Source organism: Elephantulus edwardii, unplaced genomic scaffold (assembly GCF_000299155.1).
Source record: "Elephantulus edwardii isolate Elephantulus edwardi_28Jun2011 unplaced genomic scaffold, EleEdw1.0 scaffold00519, whole genome shotgun sequence".
Taxonomy (NCBI): Eukaryota; Metazoa; Chordata; class Mammalia; order Macroscelidea; family Macroscelididae; genus Elephantulus; species Elephantulus edwardii.
In genome coordinates, this window is record NW_006400269.1 from 339,544 (window position 1) to 362,031 (window position 22,488).

Below are 22,488 nucleotides of genomic sequence, written 5' to 3' on the forward strand. Positions count from 1 at the left end.
GGCGGTGCGGTTGGGGCAGGATAGAGCAGGGTTTAGGGCTGTTGTGCATAGGGTCGCTATGAGTCGGAAACGACTCGACGGCACATAACAACAACATAGAAATACTACAGCCGAAAATATGACACTTCCACAATTTTCCCTGCACCTGCAATCGTATATTCTACAAACATCTGCCAAATTCGCCTTTGTAGAAAATTACTGTGGATGCACTGAAACCCACAGTGGCTTGCTCCTGTTACTTCCCACATCAATTTTACCCCACCTGCCAAGTTATCAGGCAAGTTAACCTAACTCTATCTTTCTTATAGAAAATTATATCACGTGACAATCATTTGCCTGTTAATAGCTTAGAATACTTCACAAATATGACCAAGTTTTGTCTGAAGTGTTATTTGTTTGTTGAAAGCTGTTCTGAAGTATCTCAGGTTTCATAGCATCTACCACCATAGGTCTTCTCATATTAGTCCTAGGAACAAGGCCGAGAATTTGAATGACACTACAACCCTCCACGGCAGTGGAGGTTTTTTTGGTCTTTTTTTATATAGGGCAGCAGTACAAAGTAGTAGGAGGAATTTCTTGAGAAGGGACCCTAACATAAGCTTATTAGATATTGATCACTCTCCAAAGTCCCTGGGAGGACACTTATTGGGACATAATGAGCAGTCAACAAGTATTTATCCAATTGAGAAATTTCACTTTTAAGCAGTAGTTTTTTTAATATTCACTGCACCTGTGCTTAATCTTACTGAGCTAAAAGAGTCTGACACATTTCTGATAGAAACTCAAGTTACAAAAATCAACTAATTGTTACCAGTCTTTCAAATGTCAGATGATTTGTTACATATCTTTTTCATAATAAAAATAATTAGTGTTTAAAAATAACTATTAGTGGCATTATTGTTACTGTCTTCAGGATTGAACTTTGGGTATTTCACGTAGAATCTAATTTAATAATTTTTTTCTTGTTGTTGCTATGTGCTATTGAGTCAGAACCCACCTGTAGCTGACCCTATCTTTCTATTGCAGAGCTGCTCATGGATTCATACCACCTGCCTTTGGGTTTGGTAGCACAGTTCCTTACCCATTAGGTCACCTGAGCGTCTTTTTTCTAGCATATGTTTAAACAGGATTTTTATTATTATTTTTAAAACTGAATTATTGTTCTAAATTGACTGTTATTATGAATTTAAATGTTTACCTTTGTTTTTACAGACTACTAGACCTAAAAAGGATAGTAACAACCATGTTTCTGTTCCTGTCAAAACTACAAGGCCACTCCAGCCTAGACCTGTCGGTGTCACTAGGACCCAGAAACCAAAGGTGGAGGCATCAAAAGTTCTCAGCAGAACTTCAGAGTGTGTTTCCTCTAACCTAAATTGTAAGCCTCCCAGCAGAAGTCAGCAGCAGCTCAAAACGGGATCATCCACTGTGAGAGAACCATCAAAAAAAACTGTTGGGTCGCTTCACAGACGAGTATTGAAAATAACAAGGAAGCAGGTAGCAGTGCACAAAAAGTCTAAAGGTAAAGACTCTGAGGAGAATGCACAGGTTGAAAATGAAACCTTGGATTACTTAGTAGAGGAAATAAACAAAGAGAACTTGCCCCCAACCTTATCAGACTCTGAGAGGAAGCCAGCTCCTGAATTTTGCACTGTTAGTAAGGGGAAGACTAATTCTCTTAACCTAGACAATAGCAGCCTGGCTCCTAAACAGACCCTGAGCAAAATTTTTAGGAACAGTGTTATTCTGAAAGATAGAGCTAATAAACAGTATTTTGGAAAAACACAAATCAAAGATCTACCAATAAAATCACAACAGCTCAGTAAAGGAACAGATCTTACAAGACTGGGAGACAAACCTCCAAGGATAGTTCCCTCTCAATTTAAGACCCACAGTAGGACTCTTGCATCAAAGAAACCAACAACCAAGGGTCAGGATATAAAGGTCAACAGGGATAAATGTGAGAGACCTGGTAAATCTACATTACAGTCACAAGCTGTTCATGAACAAAATACTAAACATGCCAAACCCCAGACCAATACCACTTTGGTTCAGGGAGAAATTAACAGCAGACATCCAAACATTAAGCAAGACCACAAGTTTGTGACACCTTTTAGATCCTGGGCACCATGTGTTAGGCAAAATTCAAAAGCCATATGCCAGAGACCTCAAGTGAATGCTGGCAATCCAAATTCAGTAATTCCAAGGATATCTCACATAAGAACAAATGGGACCAATGAGAACAACAACTTCCAACAAAAAGCTCAAACTTTGGACTCTAAATTGAAAAAGGCTCTTTCTCAAAACCATTTTCTGAATAAGACAGCTCCCAAGACTCGGACTGTTGGCCCCACCATGAGTAGAAGAGTCCCAAATGGGGCCCAGTCTAACTCGGATATTAACAAGAAGGCAGTAGAGGACCGAAGGTATGTGACTTTGATTCTAAAATTATCTTACAATTAAAAATTATTAGTAAATTATCACCAAAAATGTTTGGTCAAAAAATAGTCTGTAAAGATTTATAGGCATAAAACACAAGTAGTTACTATGAGTCAGAATCTACTCACCAGCTCCTATTTACAGATACCACAAGTACCTGGCTTTAAAAAGCAGAAATTAGTTCTAGCAGAATAAATAAAGGAAACTAGAAATCCAAACTCAGCGTGCTGGCCCTTGGAAAAGATGTTCTGTTTGTCTCCTGGCTGTACGAGTTTCTGGCATCAGAACCGGAATCCAGAAACCTCTCCTCTCTTGGCTTTTCTTGGTGGTATTGAGGTCTGCCTCTCTTGCTCCTTTTATTTCTTGTAAGACAGAAAGTTATACAGGCATATACCAGAGAAACCCCCTTCCATCAGATCAGAGCTTTGAGCTAATTAAGGGTGTTGTGTCCCACCATAATCCCCATACAACTGACTGATCACATCGTGTGGACTGATTACATGATTCAAAGAACAACAAGCTCACTGTTGAGTCAGTGCCCACTCATAGCGACCCTCTGTCAGCTTTCTGAGGCTATAAATCTTAACAGGAGGCTGACTGCCCATCTTTCTGAGGAGCAGCTGGTGGTTGTTAACCACAGAAGATGGAACCATTTCCTTAGCAGTGGAACATGCAATGGGTGTCCAATCCCTTAGTTACCTCAGAGGTTAGGATTTGCAATATATAGTAGGATAATTGCATAATACTGAGAATCATAGCTGTCCAAGTAGATATATTTTAAGACAACACAGTTCAAACCATTACAGTCCTGAAAAGCAAGGGTGAAAAAACCAAAAATAAGTAAGATGTAAATATGAAGATAAATAGTTATATACATACACACATCTATTAATAGATATAACACAAATATGGAGACACACACAGATAGATGCACATGCATATATAGTCATGGATATGATGCAAATATATCAGGTACGACTTGTCTGACTTGATCCTGTCTTTTGTGGATGACTGGTAAATTTGAACTGCATGCCTTTGGGTTAGCAACACACCTCTTTACTACTAGGCCACCAGAGTGCCCTGAGTGCCATGTTGCAAACAGCTTGTTTTTTTATTGACAGAACAGGTGTGTGTGAACTTGGGTTTGTAGACATACACAGCTCTTCACTCAAGAAGTAGTGTGTAAAAGAACAAAGAAATAGTGTGCAGAGCTAGGACAGGGCAGGAAAGTAAGTGCCAGAGTAGTGATTTACAGAGACAGGAAATAGGGAGATGATAGCCTTTTGTCAAGTCAACCAGTGGTTAAATGAAACATTTTCAGGGGAGAAGGAACAGGAAGCCTCCATGAGTTTGAGAGGGCCAGCATATGGAAGGTAAACTGACATAGAAAAGGAGAGAATAGAAGGGTTAGATGATAGAAATCAGGATCTCAGGTGTCTGTGGGTTAGTGATATAGTACATAATGCTTGAAACTGACCCCAAGTGGTATGATAGGCTTTGGTAAGTGAACAGGAGCCAAACTGCACTGGGCTTTACAGCAATGGAAAACATTTGTGTTTTATTCCAAGAGTGATGGAAAGTGCCTTGCAGTGACATGATCTACTTTACATTTTAAACATCACCCTAGCTACTGTGCAAAGAGTAAATTTGATAATAGTTTATAGTGGAAGCGAGGGTTTGTGGTAGAAAGCTGCAGCATTTAAGACAGAAGATGATAGTAACTTGAACTAGGATGATTTAGAGGTAAAAGTAATTCTCTGTACAGTTGGGTCAGATGAAGGGGATAGGAAAGTATCTACTCAAAGGCAATTTCCAGTTTTTTAAGTGCATGGAGATGTCAGCAAACTACCATATTTTATGAAGCTCAGGACTCTAAGGAGAGATCTAGATGGTATATTTGTGAGTCACCAATATGTAGTTGTTCTTTAGAAAGCCTCTATGTTCAACATGCCTTGGTGCCTCCCAGCAGTGCTCTATAGGCCATCTAGAATGTTAACAGTAGAGATCTAGAATTGGCAACACCAGCAACCAAGTCCTTACAGAAGAAAGGGAGTTGTGTAGTCAAGAAAGGGCTAAGGACTTGGGTAAATTGGCCACTTTGAATGACCAAGACCCTATAAAGAGGAGAATGTGTGCTTAGTAAGTCTGGTAAGTAACTGATAGTAAATTTATGATGGGAGGTATGGAATACTGAGTGATCACAGAAAGAATATGTCTTAAGGTGTCTGAGGTAGCATGCAGGTGAAATGAATAGATCCAGAAAATAAGAGGGAAGAATAAATGTAAAGTTAAAGAATTTGAAACACAAACCATCTGCACTCCTAGCGATCCCTGTGGCACCAGCCTTTGAAAGGGTAGGACAACCCAGAGCTGCCATTATCCATTTATAAATTGCTTTTAAATTCTTTTCTTCTAACTTTTCCTGTAGTGAAATTTCTTTAGTTTTATTCAGTTTATGCATGTCATATGCCTGAGAAACTTGACTGTGTAAAAACTAACCTCTGACCTCTTCAATTGCATTACAGGAAACAACTGGAAGAATGGAAGAAAGCTAAGGGGAAAGTCTATAAACGGCCTCCTATGGTACTGAAAGCCCAAAAAAAAGTAATAGAGAAAATGAATGTTTCCTTCTGGAAGAGCATTGAAAAAGAAGAGGAAGAAAGGAATGCCCAACTTGAACTGTCCAATAAAATTAACAATACTCTGACAGAATGTCTACAGCTCATTGAAGAGGTGAGTAAGGAAGATAAACCCTAGAGCATTGTCTCAGGATCCTTTAAATGAGTTTCTTAAATAAGATGTGTTGTTAGGTCCCATTGATTACAGCTCATAGCAATTCTTTGAACAACAGATCTGAACCCTGTCCTATCCTCTGCCATCCTCATCCTCTCTGATATACTTGAACCCATTGCTTCAGCCATTGTATCGGTCCGTCTCAGTGAGGGTCTTCCTCTCTTTCACTGACCCTCTACCTTTCCCAGCAGGATACCCTTTCCTAACAACATGCCAAAATACGTAGGATGAATTTCACCATCTTGCCTCCAAGGAGCCTCTGGCTGTGCTTTGTTTAAGATATGTGTTTGTTCTTTTGACAATCCATGGGACACTTAGCACTCTTCTTCAGCACCACAGCTCAAAGATATTGATCTTCTATCATCCTTATTCATTGCGCATTCTTCAGTTGCATAGCAGATGATTAAAAAGACCATGGCCTGAATCAAGTGCACCTTAGTCCCTAGATATTTTTACTCTATAACACTGTGGAGAGAACCCTGACAGCAGACTTCCCCAGTGCAATTTGTTTTTTGATTTCCTGATTGCTAGTGCCAAGAGTGTTGGTTGTGGAGTCGAGCATGCTGAAATTAATGTTGGAGAAGCGGTGCAAACTAGGCCAGGTGCTGAGTGTAGAACAATCAACCATTTCTATGCAAGTTCAAACTGAATGTAAAGAAGGTTAAATCTAATCCACAGGAACCAAAATTTGACCTTGAGTCTATCACATCTGAATTTAAAAAGTGTCTGGAACAGCACATCAGCAGAGAAATACCATAAGTCCAGGCTGGGTTTAGAAGGGGTCGTGGTACTAGGGATATTGTAGCTGATGTTAGATGGATCTTAGCTGAAAGCAGAGAAAACCAGAAGAATGTCTACCTATGTTTCATTGACTATGCAAAGGCATTTGACTGTGTGGATCAGAACAAACTGTGGCTGACTCTGAGAAGAATGGGAATCCCAGAACACTTGATCATGCTAATACGAAACCTATACTTGGACCAGGAGGCAGTCATCAGAACAGAGCAAGGGAACACTGTATGGTTCAAAATTGGGAAGGGCATATGCCAGGGATGCATCCTATCTCCATACCTTTTCAACCTATATGCAGAACAGATTATCCGGGAGGCTGGGCTCTATGAGGAGAAATGTGGGGTCAAGATTGGTGGACGATTTATTAACAATCTGCGTTATGCAGATGACACAACCCTGCTTGCTGAAACTGAAGAGGACCTGAAGCACCTGCTGCAGAGGGTCAAGGACTGCAGCCTACAATATGGATTGAGGCTCAATGTCAAGAAGACAAAGATTCTCACCACTGGACCAATTGGCAACATCAGGATGGATGGTGAAGAGATTGAGATTGTACACAGCTTTAGTTTGCTTGGCTCCACAGTCAACACTCTTGGCACTAGTAGCCAGGAAATAAAAAGGCGCATTGCCATGGGAAAGTCTGCTGTTAGGGACCTCTCCAAAGTACTGAAGAGCATTGGTGTCTCTCTGGAGACTAAGGTGCATCTGATACAGGCCATGGTCTTCGCAATCACTTGTTATGCATCAGAGAGTTGGACAATGACCAAGGAGGATAGAAAGAGAATTGATGCCTTTGAGCTGTGGTGCTGGAGAAGAGTATTGAGAATACCATGGACTGCTAGGAAAACAAACATATTCATCCTGGAAAGGGTTAAACTGGGTGGCTCCTTGGAGGCAAGGATTCTGAGGCTCCATCTAACATACTTTGGACATGTTGTGAGGAGAGACCGGTCCTTGGAGAAGGACATCATGTTTGGGAGGGTGGAGGGACAGCGCAGGAGGGGAAGGCCCTCTATGAGGTGGATTGATTCAGTGACTGGGATAATCGAGATGGGAGTGTCAGAGACAGTGTGATTGGCACAGAACAGAACAGAGTTTAGGGCGGTTGTACATAGGGTCACTATGAGTCACAAGCGACTCGATGGCACATAACAACAACAACATCTATCAGGAACAGATATGAGGCTTTGAACACTAATGAGCAAAGACCAGATGAGCTGTGGGAGGATATCAAGAGTGTCATCCAGGAAGAATGTAAGAGGTTATTACAAAGACAGTGAAAGGAAAGATGGAGTTAGATGTCAGAAGAAACTGAATATTGCACTAGAGTGCTGAAAAGACAAAGCAAAGGGGAAGAAAGCAGGAAGTTGAACAGATTTCAAAGGGTAGCTCAGAAAGACAAAGTGAAGTATTATAATGAAATATGGAAAGAGCTGGAATCAGAAAATCAAAAGGGACGAAATCACATAGCATTTTAAGAAAGAATTACTCACCAAATAGGTTTTCATTTGGGCAAATACTAGCTTATGTGATTAGAGAGTGAGTAACTTCCCTAATGATACTGGTCACCTTATAGGCCTCTCTGTTGTTAGCTCAAAGTTGAAGCATGAGGGTGAATTTTGTTCCAGGTTCAAAGAGTAATTAAGGACCATAGACTGAGGAGTTCCACTGTTCCACCAATCTCTATTTGTACCATTAATCCTGATCATTTTTATGCTTTTTTTGCTTTGTCACATTTTTACCCAGGATCTTCTACAGTGATCTCTTTTGGATCATTTATTTGTGTGTCTTCTTGTTAAATCAGTTTTGCCAAAAAAATTGTTTGTTATTATTTTAAAAGGTTCATCATTGGGGTTTTATCAATTGTCTTTCTCTTATTTTAATATCTGTACTTTGGGGTTATTATTCTTATAGCTATTTTTTTTCATTGAAAGCTTAGATCATTTATGTCAATCTTTTTTGTTTTTTTAATTGAGATTTTAATGAAAGTTTATAGAGAACTTGGATTTCCATTCATTCATTGTTGCACATTTTCCTCCCTGCCCACCTCCCCCCACCCCCGGTTCACTTTTCTCTTTGAAAAAAAAATTCTTTCATTGTACAATCCCACCCCCTCACCCCTACCCCCTGCCCTAATCCATTTTACTATGCAGCTGTTACTCTGGACTGTTGTCATGCAAATGATGTCAGTCTTTTTTTTTTAGATAAATATACTTAATGTTGCAAATTTGCTAATAATTTTGCTTTGTCATATAACTGTTTTGAATAATATTGTTGTTGGGGTTTTTTAATCCATCAAGATCAAGTTAAAAAATCAAAACCACATCTGGCATTTCAAGAAAAAGAATGTAATGTGGGAATTGCTTATGTAACATCTTACACAAAAAGCACAGGCTGAGACTAGGATTTGTTTGAAAGTAATAGGAAGAAGTTCCCAGGGAAAACTAGGGGCATGGTGGGGATATGGGAGCAGAAAGGCAAAGAGGCCAAGCAGGGTACAATCCCAAGCAAAGCCCATAGAGAATAACTTCTTCACATCCACAGGGGAGCTATACCTTCAGTGTCATGCTGGTCAAAGGAAATGGAGCTTGGTATCAACACTTCCATAGTCATTGCTGAATGACTGCTCTAGGGGACACTCATTCCCAGGGACTTTGCTTCTGACTCTGAAAATAAGGACAATCTAACTGCCAGCCTATATATACAAAAATGGTGGAGGAATTAGAATAGGGATACACAAGTGACATCGTCTGCTATATACAGGGCTGACAAAGCAAAAGAGGACCTGAGGGAACAAAAAGAAATTGGAAGTGTCAGAAACTAGGAGAGACAATTTCTTGGGGCAATGAGACTCTCATACTGAGAAAGGCTTACTGCCTGGCAGATGCTGATACCATAGGCATCCGATGCTGGTACCTAGGAAGAGCCCTGTAAAGATGGGACACAGACCTTGAGGAAAGATTGATGTCCAGATGATGTGCATGACTCATGGGACATGGTGAGACGGATTCTTGGAATGACAGGATAAAAGGCAGAGGCTAGAGTCAGCTGCTGCTGCCAGGTCCAAGGGCCACTGCTAGAGTGACACATGCCCACAAGAAGGAGGATGCCCTTTCTCCAGCCCTGTACTCTCCCTCAAGTGCGTCATTGGCTGTGACTTGCCAAGTTCTTGCTTCAGCATCACAGCAGAAAAGACAAGACTGGAACAGAGACAAGAACTTAATAACTGGCATATGTTCTCATTATCATTCATTCCTAGACATTTTGAAATTTTTTTAGTTCTTTAACACAACAATTATTTTAGAAAAAAATAGGATTTAATTTCTGAATGTATGGTTGGTTTATGCTTTGTTTTTCTGGATTTCTGGTCATTTTTCACTGTTAGTTAGTAGCAGAAGTTCATCCTTTTCATAATTATGTTGTTAGTTACAATAAAACTTAATAGCTTGCTTTGACTTCTGTTTTATCTGATATTAATCACTCCATACTTACATTTGGTTGTTAGTAACATTTGTCTAATATTTTTTATACATTTACATTTTACTCTGACTTTATATGAAGTTGCATTTTTTCAATCAAATCTGAAACTTCTTTCTTTAAATGCCAATTTAAATTTTCTTAAGTGAATTTTGGTTGGAAGCCCTCATGCCATCATGGTAAAGAAATTGTACTGCCAAACCAAAGGTACATGGTTTGCATCAACTAACTGCCCCAAGGAGAAGGATGAGTAATCTCCTCTCATGTGATAAACTGTTTCAGAAACCCACTGTGGTATCAAAGGTTTATTGTTCTAAGTGCCTTTCCTACCCATTAATTGACTTTGCCTCCTGGATGGGCAAGGACATGAAAATAGGGTGTGTTAGTTTGTTCACACAGATAACTGGTTAGTCTCTCCATTGAATGAGCAGATTCAGCAGCAGAAATAGAGAATCTTCCGACCAACAAAGAAGAAACTAAGAATGCAGCATTCTCCCAGTGGGGCCACAGATTCTTGTGGTGCCAGCCAGACCTGCTAGAGAGCAATAGCAGCTACAGCCGAAAACCAGAGACCTGATGTGAGATAGAACTAACCTAATAATGCTACTCTACAGAACGATAACCTAGATCCTTTAGCTAAGCTTGCTGGAGAATCTGACAGAAGACACCATAATTGGAAAGACTAAGAGAGCTTTGTAACACTGGTCTAAAGCTGCAAGGCTGAAGGGTCTCTGAGTGCACTTCAGAAGCTCTCTTGACTTCCTGTTTACCTCCCGTATAATCTTGAGGACTGTTCTGTGTGGACTATTGCAACAGATTTTGGACCCAGTAGAACAGTTAAGATTGGTGTTAGAATTAGTAGAAATTTACAGAAATTACTTTTGTACTGTGGATGTTATTGATGAGGATTGTTGCCCTTTGTGGAATTAGCAGAGATCAGAGTCATCCATCCCGATACTACCAAAGAAGGTCAACTATGATTCAGTTTCACCTCCACACCAATGGCTTTGACTTCAACAAAAATGAGTTTCATTTAGCTTGTACATTTTTATTGTGTCTATTTCTTGCACCATCAGTCAAGAAATTAGAAGTCAAGTTGCATGGAAACAGCCCAGAAGTCCAACCACAAGTGAATGGATTGAGGAATTGTGGTACATTCACATGATGGACTACTACACAGAATGCAGGAGCAATGACTTTGAAAATCACTACCTAACTTGGGAGAGCCTGGAGAATATTATGCTAAGTGAACTAACTCAGTCCCATAAAGACAAACACTGTATAAGACCATTATTGTAGAAATAGATAACTAGTAAAATGTACATGAGGATTCAAGGAGGAGGGTAGGAGCAGAGAGATGAGTATGGGCAGGGAGGAAATCACAGTGTCACACAATTTGATGGGTGGAGGGAGGGGTAGAAAATGGAAATGGGAAAGATCCAGTGTGAAAAACAATGTATATGAGCTTTGTAAGTAAACCAATATAAAATAAGCATTTTATTTTAAAAAAATAAAGGGCACGGAGAACAGAAACAACAACAAAAAGTTGATTTGCTTTGGGGAAAGTCTGCTGTCAGGGATTTCTCCAGAGTGCTGAGGAGCAGTGATCTTAGTCTAGAGACTGAGGTGCAACATTACTGCCTATGCCTATGAGAGCTACTAAGGATTACAGAATTGATGCATTTGAGAGTGGTGCTAGAGAAGAGTATTGAACATACTATAGACTGCCAAGAGAACAAACAAGTCTATCTAGGAGAAAGTAAAACGGTTACTCCTTGGAGGCAAGGATTATGAACCTCTATCCCACATATTTTGAACACGTTGCCAGGAGAGACCAATCTTTAGGGAAGGCCATCATGCTTAAAAGAGTGGAGGGTTAACACAGGAAAGGAAGATGGATGAGATGGATTGACACACTGACTGGCAATGGGGTCAGGTGTGTCAGAGGCAGTGAGATTGGCTCAAGATAGGACAGGATTCAGACGTGTTGTTCAGAGGATCGCTATGAGTCATAGTTGACTCAGATAACAACCAGAAACTACTCATGTTTAAAGTCATGTTCACCATTTCCTTTTATAATTTATATGAATTCATTTCCATTTCCCCCATGTCTGTATTTGATCCAGTTTTCTTTATTCCAAAAAGAAAGTATAGAATTTCATTCATTGCTGTACTTCTCTCCCCGCCCATCCCTCCCCCCTCCCAATTCGCTCCTCTCTTTCAAAAGTAAAAGAAACACTCCTTCCCTAGTACACAATCCCCCCGCACCCCTCCCACCACCCCAAGTACATTCTACTATGCAACCTTAATTGTGGACTCTTGCGATACAGCACTTTTAAATTATTCACTCCCTCATCTGTTTCAGTGCAATATACACAATTTATCCAGTTTTTCTCAGTCTTACCCCAACCCTGACATCAGTCCCATTTTACAACAGTGGCACCATGCAATATTTGTCCTTTTGCATCAGAGATATTTCACTCAGCATAATGTCCTCCAGGCTCACCCATTTTGAATAATATTGCATGAGTTTTGTTTTTCAATGCAGCAGCTTCTCTATCCATTCATTTGATGATGGGCACCTGGGTTGTTTCCAACTCCTTGCTATTGTGAACAGAGCTGCAATAAACATGGGTGTGCATATATCTGTGTGGATGTCAGTTATGGTCTCTTTGGGATATATTCCCAGTAGTGGAATTGCTGGGTCAAACTTTTTTTTTTTATTTGCAACTTTTTGAGAAAGTGCCATACAGCCTTCCACAGTGGTTGCACCATTTTACACTCCCACCAACAGTGAATAAGGGTTTCAGTTTCTCCACAACTTTGCCAGCATTTATTGCTGGCTGTTTTGTTAAATTTTGCTATTCTGACTGATGAGATGATATCTCATAGTTGTTTTGATTTGCATCTCTTAGAGCTAGGGATTTTGAACATTTCTTCATGTGCTTGTTAGCCATCTGAATGTCATCTTTGGTGAAGTGTCTGTTTATATTCTGTGCCCATTTTTCTATTGGATTATTTACCTTGTTGTGGCGCTCAAGTATTTTATAAATTCTAGATATAAGTCCCTTATCTGATATGTTATTACCAAATACTTTTTCCCAGTCTGTGGCTTCCCGTTTTACCCTGTTGGAGAAGTTTTTGGATGTGCGTAAAGATTTGATTCTTAGAAGGTCCCATTCATCTATTTTATCTTCTCCTGGTTGTAGATTTTTCAGGATACTTGGAAGACTATTTATGTTCTGGATTAGGACTACTAGAATTCTTCCAAGCTTTTCTTTAATGAAGTTTATAGTCCTTGGTTTTAGTCCTAGGTCCATGATCCACCTTGAGTTGGTTTTTGTATATGGAGTGAGGTGTGGATCTTGCTTGAGTCTTCTGCAGATATTTTTCCAATTTTGCCAGAACCATTTGTTAAAAATGCTGTCGTTTCACCACTTAACTGATTTCATTTCCTTGTCAAAAATCAGTTGACCATATGTAAATGGGCTGATTTTTGGGTTCTCAATTCTATTCCATTGATCTATGTGTCTGTCATTGTACCAGTACCATGCTGTCTTAACCACCATGTGTGGTAGGATTTGAAATCAGGGAGTGAGATGCCTCCTACCTTTTTGCTATTTTTAAGTAGTGCTTTGCTTATTCGGGGCTTCTTTCCATTCCAAATAAAATGGGATATTACCTTTTCCATCTCCTTGAAGAATGGGATTGGTATTTTTATTGGGATTGCATTGAACATGTAAATTGCCTTTGGTAGTATTGCCATTTTCACACTATTGAGTCTTTCTATCCATGAGCAAGGGATATTCTTCCACTTCTCCAGGTCTCTTTTTGTTTCTTGTAGTAATGTTTTGTAATTTTCTTTTAATAGATCCTTTGTGCTTCTAGTTAGATTTGCTCCCAAATATTTAATCTTGTGATTCGCTATTGTGAAGGGTATTGTTTTTCTTAGTTCAGGCTCTGTATTTTCTTTGTCACTGTAGAGAAATCCAGCTGATTTTTGTATGTTGATCTTGTATCCTGCTACTTTGCTGAATTGGTCAATTATGTCCAATAGTTTTCCTTCTGAGTGTTCAGGGTTTTCCAGATATACTATCATATCATCTGCATAGAGAGATAATTTTAACTCCTCTTTGCCAATTTGGATACCTCTTATTTCCTTCTCTTGTCTTATTGCTCTCGCTAAGACTTCCAATACAGTGTTGAATGAGAGAGGGGAGAGTGGGCATCCTTGCCTCTAGTTCCTGTTCTTAAAGGGAATGCCTTTATCTCTCTCCCTTGAGAACGATGTTGGCTCTGAGAGAATTCTTCCACTGAATATTCAGCTCGCTGATTGATTTTTCAGGAATACCCATTCTAGCTCCTTTGCAATAGCAGCCCATTCTAGCCTTTTGGGAGCAATAATCACGGCCATCACTGCAAAGATACTGACTAGTTGTTTTTGTTGTTATGTGCCATCGAGTCACTTGCAACTCATAGTGGCCTTATGCACAGCAGCCCTAAACCCAGCTCTGTCCTGTGCCAATTGCACCATCTCCGGCACACCCACCCTGATTTCCCCAGTCACTGACTCAATCCTCATACAGGTTCTTCCCCTCCTGCACTGTCCCTCCACCTTCTTAAGCATGGCATCCTTCTCCAAGGACTATTCCCTCCTTGTAACATGTCCAAAGTATGTCAGATGAAGACTCAGAATCCTTGCCTCCAAGGAGCAGCCTGGTTTAACCCTCTCCAGGGTTAACCTGTTTGTTTTCTTAGCAATCCATGGTACATTCAATACTCTTCTCCAACACCAAAGCTCAACGAAAGGCATCAATTCTCCTTCTATCCTCCCTAGTCAATGTCCAGCTCTCTGATGCATAGCAAGTGATTGCAAACTGATGGCCTGTATCCGGCGCACCTTAGTCTCCAGAGTGACACCATTGCTCTTCAGTACTTTGGAGACTTTTCATCACAATTTTTCTTTTCATTTCCTGGCTGATGGTGCCAAGAGTGTTGACTGTGGAGCCAAGCAAACTAAAGCTGTGAGCAATCTCAATCTCTTCGCTATCCATACTGATGCTGCCAATTGGTCCAATGGTAAGAATCTTTGTCTTCTTGATATTGTGCCTCAAACCATATTGAAGACTGCAGTCCTTGACCCTCTGCAGCAAGCGCTTCAGGTCCTCCTCAGTTTCCGTAAGCAGGGTTGTATCATCTGTATAACGCAGATTGTTGATAGATCTTCCACCAATCCCGATGGCATACTTCTCCTCATACAGCCCAGCCTCCCAGATAATCTGTTCTGCATATAAGTTGAAAAGGTGTGGAGATAAGACACATCCCTGGTGTACACCTTTCTCAGTTTTGAACCATGCAGTGTTTCCTTGCTCTGTTCTGACAACTGCCTCTTGGTCCAAGTATAGGTTTCACATTAGCACAATCAAGTGTTGTGGGATTCCCATTCTTCTCAGAGTCAGCCACAGTTTGTTATAGTCTATACAGTGAAATACCTTTACTTAATGAAACACAGATGGACCTTCCTCCCTGCTTTCAGCAAAGATCCATCTAACATTAGCTACAATACCCCTAGTACCATGACCCCTTCTAAACCTGCTTGGACTTCTGGCAGTTCTCTGCTAATGTGCTGTTCCAGTCGTTTTTGGATAATCTTCAGCAAAATAATGCTTACATGTGATATCAATGATATTGTTAGATAATTTCCACTAGAGTACTCTTAAAATGCAATCATCTTTGCCTCATCTTTTTGTTCCAGTGTTTATTCTGTTTATTGAGTCTTATACAGTAATGTTCGTTTTCTTAAATATTGTTGATTGTTGACTTTGAGTTACCATGTTTCTCTTCTGTCTTGGGAGATGTTGAAGATGCTGCTTAGTTGCATGTGCTAGTGCTTGAGCGTGGTAGATCCCAATTCTCTTGATTCATCCCACTGTCTAAACTGATTAACCATGTTTATGATATACATTTTTCTGTTTGGCCTTATTTCATAATCATTGTACAAACTCATTGAAAGAGTGTTTTATTGTGTGTAAACTATACACAAGTTGTTGCTATTTGGTACCATGGTGTAGGAACCAACACATTGCTAATCTTCCAGCAGGTTTTTAGAGGCCCTTAATCACACAGGAAGAGAATGCCTGTCTTTCTCCCACGGGACAGCCAGTGCCTTCTAATCTCTAACCAATGCCTTCGGGATTACAGCACAGCTTGTTACTACTAGTTCTCTAGAACTCCCTACATCAGTAATGTTGATTTTTTTTTTTATGGTGATTTTAGTGGAAGTTTACAAAGCGTTGTTTTTTTCAATCATTCTTGCACATTTTGTTCCATAACATGAGTGACAATATTCACACTGTCCATCTATTCATACTATCTTTCCTTTCACCTATCTTAATAGGTATTATATATTTTTGTAACAGTAGTCTTAGACGATATGAGTGACAATATTCACACTGTCCATCTATTCATTCTATCTTTCCTTTCACCTATCTTAATAGTTATTATATATTTTTATATTAGTAGTCTTAGATGATATTTGTCCTATTGTGACAGAAACTCTTTGTACAAATAAAAAAGTAGAACATATATCCTTTTGCTTTCAGCTATGATAGACGTTTTCTATTCTCATGTAAATTTCATTATCACTTGTACAAACTTATTGAAATGTTAATTAAAATGGATATGTTCTATTGTATGTAAATATCAGTAATGTTGAAATTTTTAAGAGTTAAAAAATTCATTATCAGATTGGTTTCTGCACATCTGCTATGATATTAAGAGATATAAACAAAATAATGAGACCGTAATCCTTGCCTCTGGGCATTTTTTTCCCAGGGTGTGTTTTCTAATGAAGTGTTTACCATATTGTCCAGTATTCCTGAGGCTGAAAAATTTGCTAAGTTCTGGATCTGTAAAGCAAAGTTGCTGGCCCAGAAAGGCACCTTTGATATTATCGGGTTATATGAAGAGGCCATTAAAAATGGGGCAGGGGTGAGTATCTGTCTTGGGTGGGCAACTTCTTGAAAATTGTTTTGTGTTGGTTCTCTATAATTTGCAGTATTGTGATTATATAATGTGTTCTTGCCAGTTTAACCCATTATTTATAGCAGTATCCCAAATGTAATATTCTTTTTTTTCCCCGTAGCTGGGTGTGTTGGGGGTGTGTGGTGTTTGTGTGTTTAAATAGTGTTCTATGGTACAGAAGTACAGTTTCCTTCATTATGTCATGATTCATAGCATGGGTCACATTTTAAAGAGGAAACTCAAATAATTTTTCCAGAAATTGCTTTTCTATAAAGGTTTTGTTTGTTTTAATATAGGTTGCTATCTTACTTAAAAAAAAAAAAAAAGAAGGAAAGATTGAAGGAGGAATTGCTCGAAATACTAACAAAAGTTTTGTTTGTATGCTGAAATTTTGCATGGTTCCCTTTTCTAAGTTCACATACTTCTCATTTTTCTTACATGTTATATGACTTCCATAATAAAAACAAAAATCACACTGAAACTTAACTAAAAATATATTTTCTGTTTGGCTAACTTTACATCTTTGAATCAAAATCTTTCCACAGTAATGCATCTTAAATATGATCAATGCAAATAACTAAGAAAATAAAATTTGGTTTAGAGAAATTTTGTATCAAAAACATTCCATAAACACATCTTTTCATGAAATAACCCACATCTTATTTTCCCATGAAGTTATAAATTTGAAATATTTTAAATGTTATTTATAGCTAAATAGGAGATAAAAAAGGAAACTTTTTTTATAAGAAGAAAGTACTTTGTTGTTAAAGCTCCTTAGCTCATTTTTTTCTATAATATTGTTTATGTATTTTCTTCCAGCCTATCCTAGAGTTGCGGGAAGTTGTTATTAATATTTTACAAGACCAAAATAGGAAATCAGAAGGTACTGCTATTTTTGTATTGAAATTTGTCCCTTCTAGCTCTGTAAGACTCATTCAAGGAAAATGGAAAGATTAGAAATCCCTACATATTTGGGGGTGGAGACGGGGTGGGGCTGCTCTTTACAACCACTGTCCTCTGTTTATTAGAGCACCCTGTGCTTGAGTGAGGGTGGTTTGCACTGGCGTAGCCTAGACTAGAGTGACTTATTTCTCTGAAATCCTATTTGGGAAAAGACAGGTAGCTCTTTCTCAGGAGAAAGTAAGGTAAAATGGAAACTCTTTAAGTTATATGAAACTTAGTCAAAGCAAACTCAGTAACATATTTATATTCATATTATCTCATTAAGAATAGGCAGTGGGAGACTGTTGATTAGTTAGCTATTCCTGTCATTGATAGGAGTTCCTGTCATTGCTTATGGATTGGAAGAGGCCCATATTTGTTCCCATTCCCAAGAAAGTTGATCCAACTGAATGTGAAAATTATCGAACAATATTATTGATATCACATGCAAACAAAATACTGCTGAAGCTCATTCAAAACCAGCTGGAACAGAACATAGATAAGGAACTGCCAGAAGTTCAAGCAGAACTTAGAAGAGGCCGTAGCACCAAGGGTATCACTGCTGATGTCAGATGGATCCTGGCTGAAAATAAGGAATACCAGAAGAATGTTTATTTGAGCTTTATTGACTATGCTAAGGCATTTGACAGTGTGGATTATGACAAGTTGTGGCTGACATTGAGAAGAATGGGAATCCCAGAACACTTGATGGTGCTTATGCAGAACCTATACCTGGATCAGGAGGCTGTTGTGCGAACAGAGCAGGGGAGCACTGCATGGTTTGGAATTGGGAAGAGAGTGTGTCAGGGTTGTATTCTCTCTCCATACCTGTTCAGTCTGTATACTGAGAAAATTATCTGAAAAGCTGGGCTTTGAGGAGAAGTGTAGCATCAGGATTGGAGGGAGACTCACCAATAAACTGCATTATGCAGATGACACAGCCTTGCTTACTAAATGTGAGGACTTGAAGCACTTGTTGCAGAAGATCAAGGAATGCAGCCTTCAGTATGGATTTCATCTCAATGTCAGGAATACAAAGGTTCTCATTCCTAGACCAATAGGCAGCATCATGATGGCTGGAGAGGAGATTGAAACTGTCAAAGCTTCATCTTGCTTGGATCCACAATTAACACCTGTGGTACCAGCAGTAAGAAAATAAGGAGACGCACTGCACTGGGAAAATCTGCAGTTAGGGACCTTTCCAAACTATTGAGGAGTGGTGATGTAAGTTTGAGGACTAAGGTATACCTGATTCAGACCATAGTATTTCCAATTACTAGCTATGCATCCAAGACACCTTAAAACGAATAAGGATGACAGAAAAAGAATTGACGCCTTTGATGTTAGATAAGAGCACTGAACATCCCGTGGACAGCCAAGAGAATGAACAGATATGTCTTGGAGAGGGTACAGCCAGAGTGTTCTTTGGAGGCAAGAATGATGAGGCTTCACCTTACATAATTTGGACATACTGGTTAGGAGGTGCTATTCCTTGGAGAAGGACATGATGTTGGGAGAGTGGAGGGCCAGCGAAGGAAAGGAAGACCCTCAACCGGCTGGATTGATACAGTGACTGCCACAATGGGCTCTTGTGCGTCAGAAAGTGTGAGGATGGCACAGGATGGGACAATGTTCAGATCTTTTGTTCAGAGGGTCACTATGAGTTGTACTTGACTCGACGGCACCTAACAACAACTACATCATTCAGAGTACTTGCCTCTGGGAAATACTGTTCCAACACCATGAACAACACATTATAATTGCTTGTAATATTGCATGTGAGTTTAAAAGCAAAACAAAACACAACTCAAGCTACTCTTGGAAAATGAAATCTATTCCTTTTATCATCCAAGAATGACAGATCCTTTTCCTTTAAGATTTGCTTGAACTTCCTGAAAAGAGTAGGTGAGTGAGAGGAACGGCAACAGTAAAGGTGGGACAAGGGATAATATATGGTGTGCACTGCAATCAGGGGCACAAAACAAAGTGCCTGTGATCTATAGGGTGGGAAACATACTCGCTCTGTGAACTCATCCACACCCACACCACAGGGTTTTTTAAAAATAAGTAAAAAAATTAAGAGGAGCAACTAATCCTTTGGAATTACAGCTCATCAAAGGGATAAAAAAAGAGGCTCATGCTTTCATTTCTTGTTGGTTCTAGTGACCTCTCTGGGTCTCAGCCTCTGGCTGCAGTGTCTGCCTACTTCTGGTGTCCTTCCTTTCATGCTGATCCTTACTGTCGAGCTGTCACACTAACTGTGTGAAGACCACACTTTTTTCATCCACTGTCCAAGATGATGGCCATGTGGTTGTCCCTGGTGTGGAGAAGGGTCGAGAGGTTGAGTGTGTCAACTTCAGGGATCCCAAATGGTGTGATGAATACAAGACCAGTGACATAAAGAAGCTCTGTCAAATGTGAACAGACATTGAGGATGTGTCTGAACATTACAAAGGTGTCAAGGAATGTTCTCAGGTGGCAAAGAGGTCTCAAAACTCTCTTGAGTACTGGTTACAAGAGCTAGCTTTCCATAGCAGGGCACTGCTACCAAGCTTGGAAGGAAAATGAGCTGTGAGTCCCAGGTAAAATCACTCACTCTCCTTCCTTGATAAAATTTGTTAGCATCACTAGAAATCATTCTATGTGTTACTCTTTCACTTTATTTACTTTCAGTTTAAATATTCAACTCTCATGCCTCACTTTTCCTTCTTAACATTGCATGCAGGAATTACCTCTGACCCTTTCATTGCTGAAGAGCTGATCAAAAAGATGGAATCAGAAGAATCTTCTCTTTCACCGGAAGAGGGGGTACAAGTTACAGCAATACCCCAAGTAACCAAGGAAGGCCAGGATACCCATCCGGGCATCAAATTACAAATTAACCCCATTCCTAGGTAAGCAGACCCAAAAAGGGTGCTTTGTGTTTGTGGGTCTAATCCAAGGCCAGTTCTCAGTTTCCCCTCCACAGACCCAGAGTAACAACAGTTACTGTACTTTGTCATCTAATCTGTCTTTGGAGTGAGGGAAAGGAACTTACAGTGAAGAGAGTTTCCCTTTCCTGCACACACATGCCCCCACCCCTGTTTGCAGTCAGGAAGGTATTCCTAGTGAGGAGTGCTGACAGTGGATTTACCCTCCCTCTGAGACTCAGTCTCTCTTCGCCCTCTGCTGTCCTGTACTTGCAGTTCCTCTCTACTTTTTCCTGCCAAAACTGACACACAAGAGGGCAGGTTAAAGGGGCAGCCCCTGCAACTATGAGAGAGAAGGGGTTCAGAGTAGCCCTCTATAAATAGGGAGAGCAAGCAGGTACACCGTCAAAGACTGCTCATAATACCAGAATCACTTGGCATTTTTATAAATTTAAGGCACTTAACTGTTATTATTGCTATTGGATGTCACTAGATTGACTGCAACTCATAGTGACCCTTTAAGCAGCCCCCTCCTCATGATGTCTGCTGTGCTCCAGTCCAATTAGTCACTTTGCCAATCCAGCTTGTTGAGGGTCTTCCTCTTTCCCTGATCCTCCACCTTCCCCAGCTTGATTTTCCCAGGGCTGGCCCCTCCTGACAACATGCCCAAAGCATGTGAGATGAAGTCTCACCATACTTGCTTGTAAGGAACACTTCCTCCAAGAGAAATTGTTTGTTCTTTTGACAGTCCACGTACCCTTTTCCAACATCATAATTGTTCTGTTATCCAACATTTAGATGCAAAAGAAGTAATTTAAAAAACTTTAGTCATTGAACTGACATCTTTGCTCTTTTGCACTTTGGAGATCTTAACAGCAGATTTTCCCAAGGCAACACATGTTTTAATTTCTTGACTGCTGTTACCATGGGTGTTGATTGTGGATTCAAGTAAAATGAGATTCTTGATAATGTCAGTCTTTTCTCCATCTATCATTTCGTTGCATATTAGGCTAGCGGTGAGGACTTCTGTCTTCTTGATATTGGAAAAGTGAAGACCATAGTCTTTGAACTTCTGCAGGAGTTTCAAGTCCTCTTTCAGCAAAGCATGGTTGTGCTTCTTAGTCTAAGTAGAGATTTCACATGAGCACAACTAAGTGCTCTGAGATTCCCATTCTTCACAATATTATCTGTAATTTATGATCCACACAAATGCCTTTGCATAGTCAATAAAATAAGCACGTTTCTGGATCCATCTAATAATCAGAATTCCAAGTCCTCCTCTTCTGAATCCAAGTTCTTTATCTGAATTCTGGCAGTTCTCTGTTAATGTACAGTTCTACCCATTTTAAAAAAAATAATCTTCAGAAGATTTTATTTGAATGTGATATTCAGTAATTTCTACATTCTGTTGGATCACCTTTCTTGCGCATGGGAACAAATAAGGATCTCTTCCAGTCAGTTGGTCAGGTAGTTTTCCTCCAAATTTCTTGGCACAGACTAGTGAGTACATCCATGGCTGCATCTGTTTGATGAAACATGTCAATTGGTATCCCATCAATTCCTTAGACCTTATTTTTTGCCAGTGCCTTCAATGCAACTTGAACTTTTTCCTTCATTACCCATTGGTTCTTGATCAAATGTTTCCTAAAATAATTCACTATCAACCAGTTCTTTTTGATACAGTGTCTCTGTGTACTCCTTCTATCTCCTTTTGATGCTTCCTGTATTCTTCAGTATTGTGCCCCTAGAATCCTTCAGTATTGGCAGCTTCAAGCTTGTTCTTTCAGCTTGAAAAAGGCCTAGAATGTCATTCCCTTTTGCTTTTCTAAAAGCGCTCTTTGCACATTTTGTTATAATACTTTGTTTGTTTTGTCTTCTAGAGCTACCCTTTGAAATCTTCTGTTTCATCTCTATTTCAGCATTTCTTCCCTTTGTTTTGACCTCTCAGCTTTCTAGTGCAGTTTTCAGAATCTCATCTGATGTCCATTTTGATCTTCATTTTCCTCTTCAGTCTTTGTAATGACCTTTGTAAGGACCATGTCCTCCCACTCTCATCTGGCCTTCAATCATTAGTGCTCAGTGCATCAACTCTATTCTTGAGATGGTTTTTAAA

The 22,488-nt window shown here is 39.6% G+C and overlaps 1 protein-coding gene across 1 annotated transcript in view; it reads left to right on the plus strand.

The window, feature by feature from the left end:
- The window catches only part of CKAP2L (cytoskeleton associated protein 2-like), a 45,473-nt gene that overhangs the window by 18,527 nt on the left and 4,458 nt on the right, over positions 1 to 22,488 (plus strand). The window contains exons 4-8 of the mRNA XM_006903142.1: positions 1,213 to 2,426; positions 4,965 to 5,172; positions 16,336 to 16,491; positions 17,344 to 17,407; positions 20,192 to 20,360. Of these exons, the coding sequence (XP_006903204.1) occupies positions 1,213 to 2,426; positions 4,965 to 5,172; positions 16,336 to 16,491; positions 17,344 to 17,407; positions 20,192 to 20,360 (1,811 nt within the window). The remainder of the gene's footprint in view (positions 1 to 1,212; positions 2,427 to 4,964; positions 5,173 to 16,335; positions 16,492 to 17,343; positions 17,408 to 20,191; positions 20,361 to 22,488) is intronic.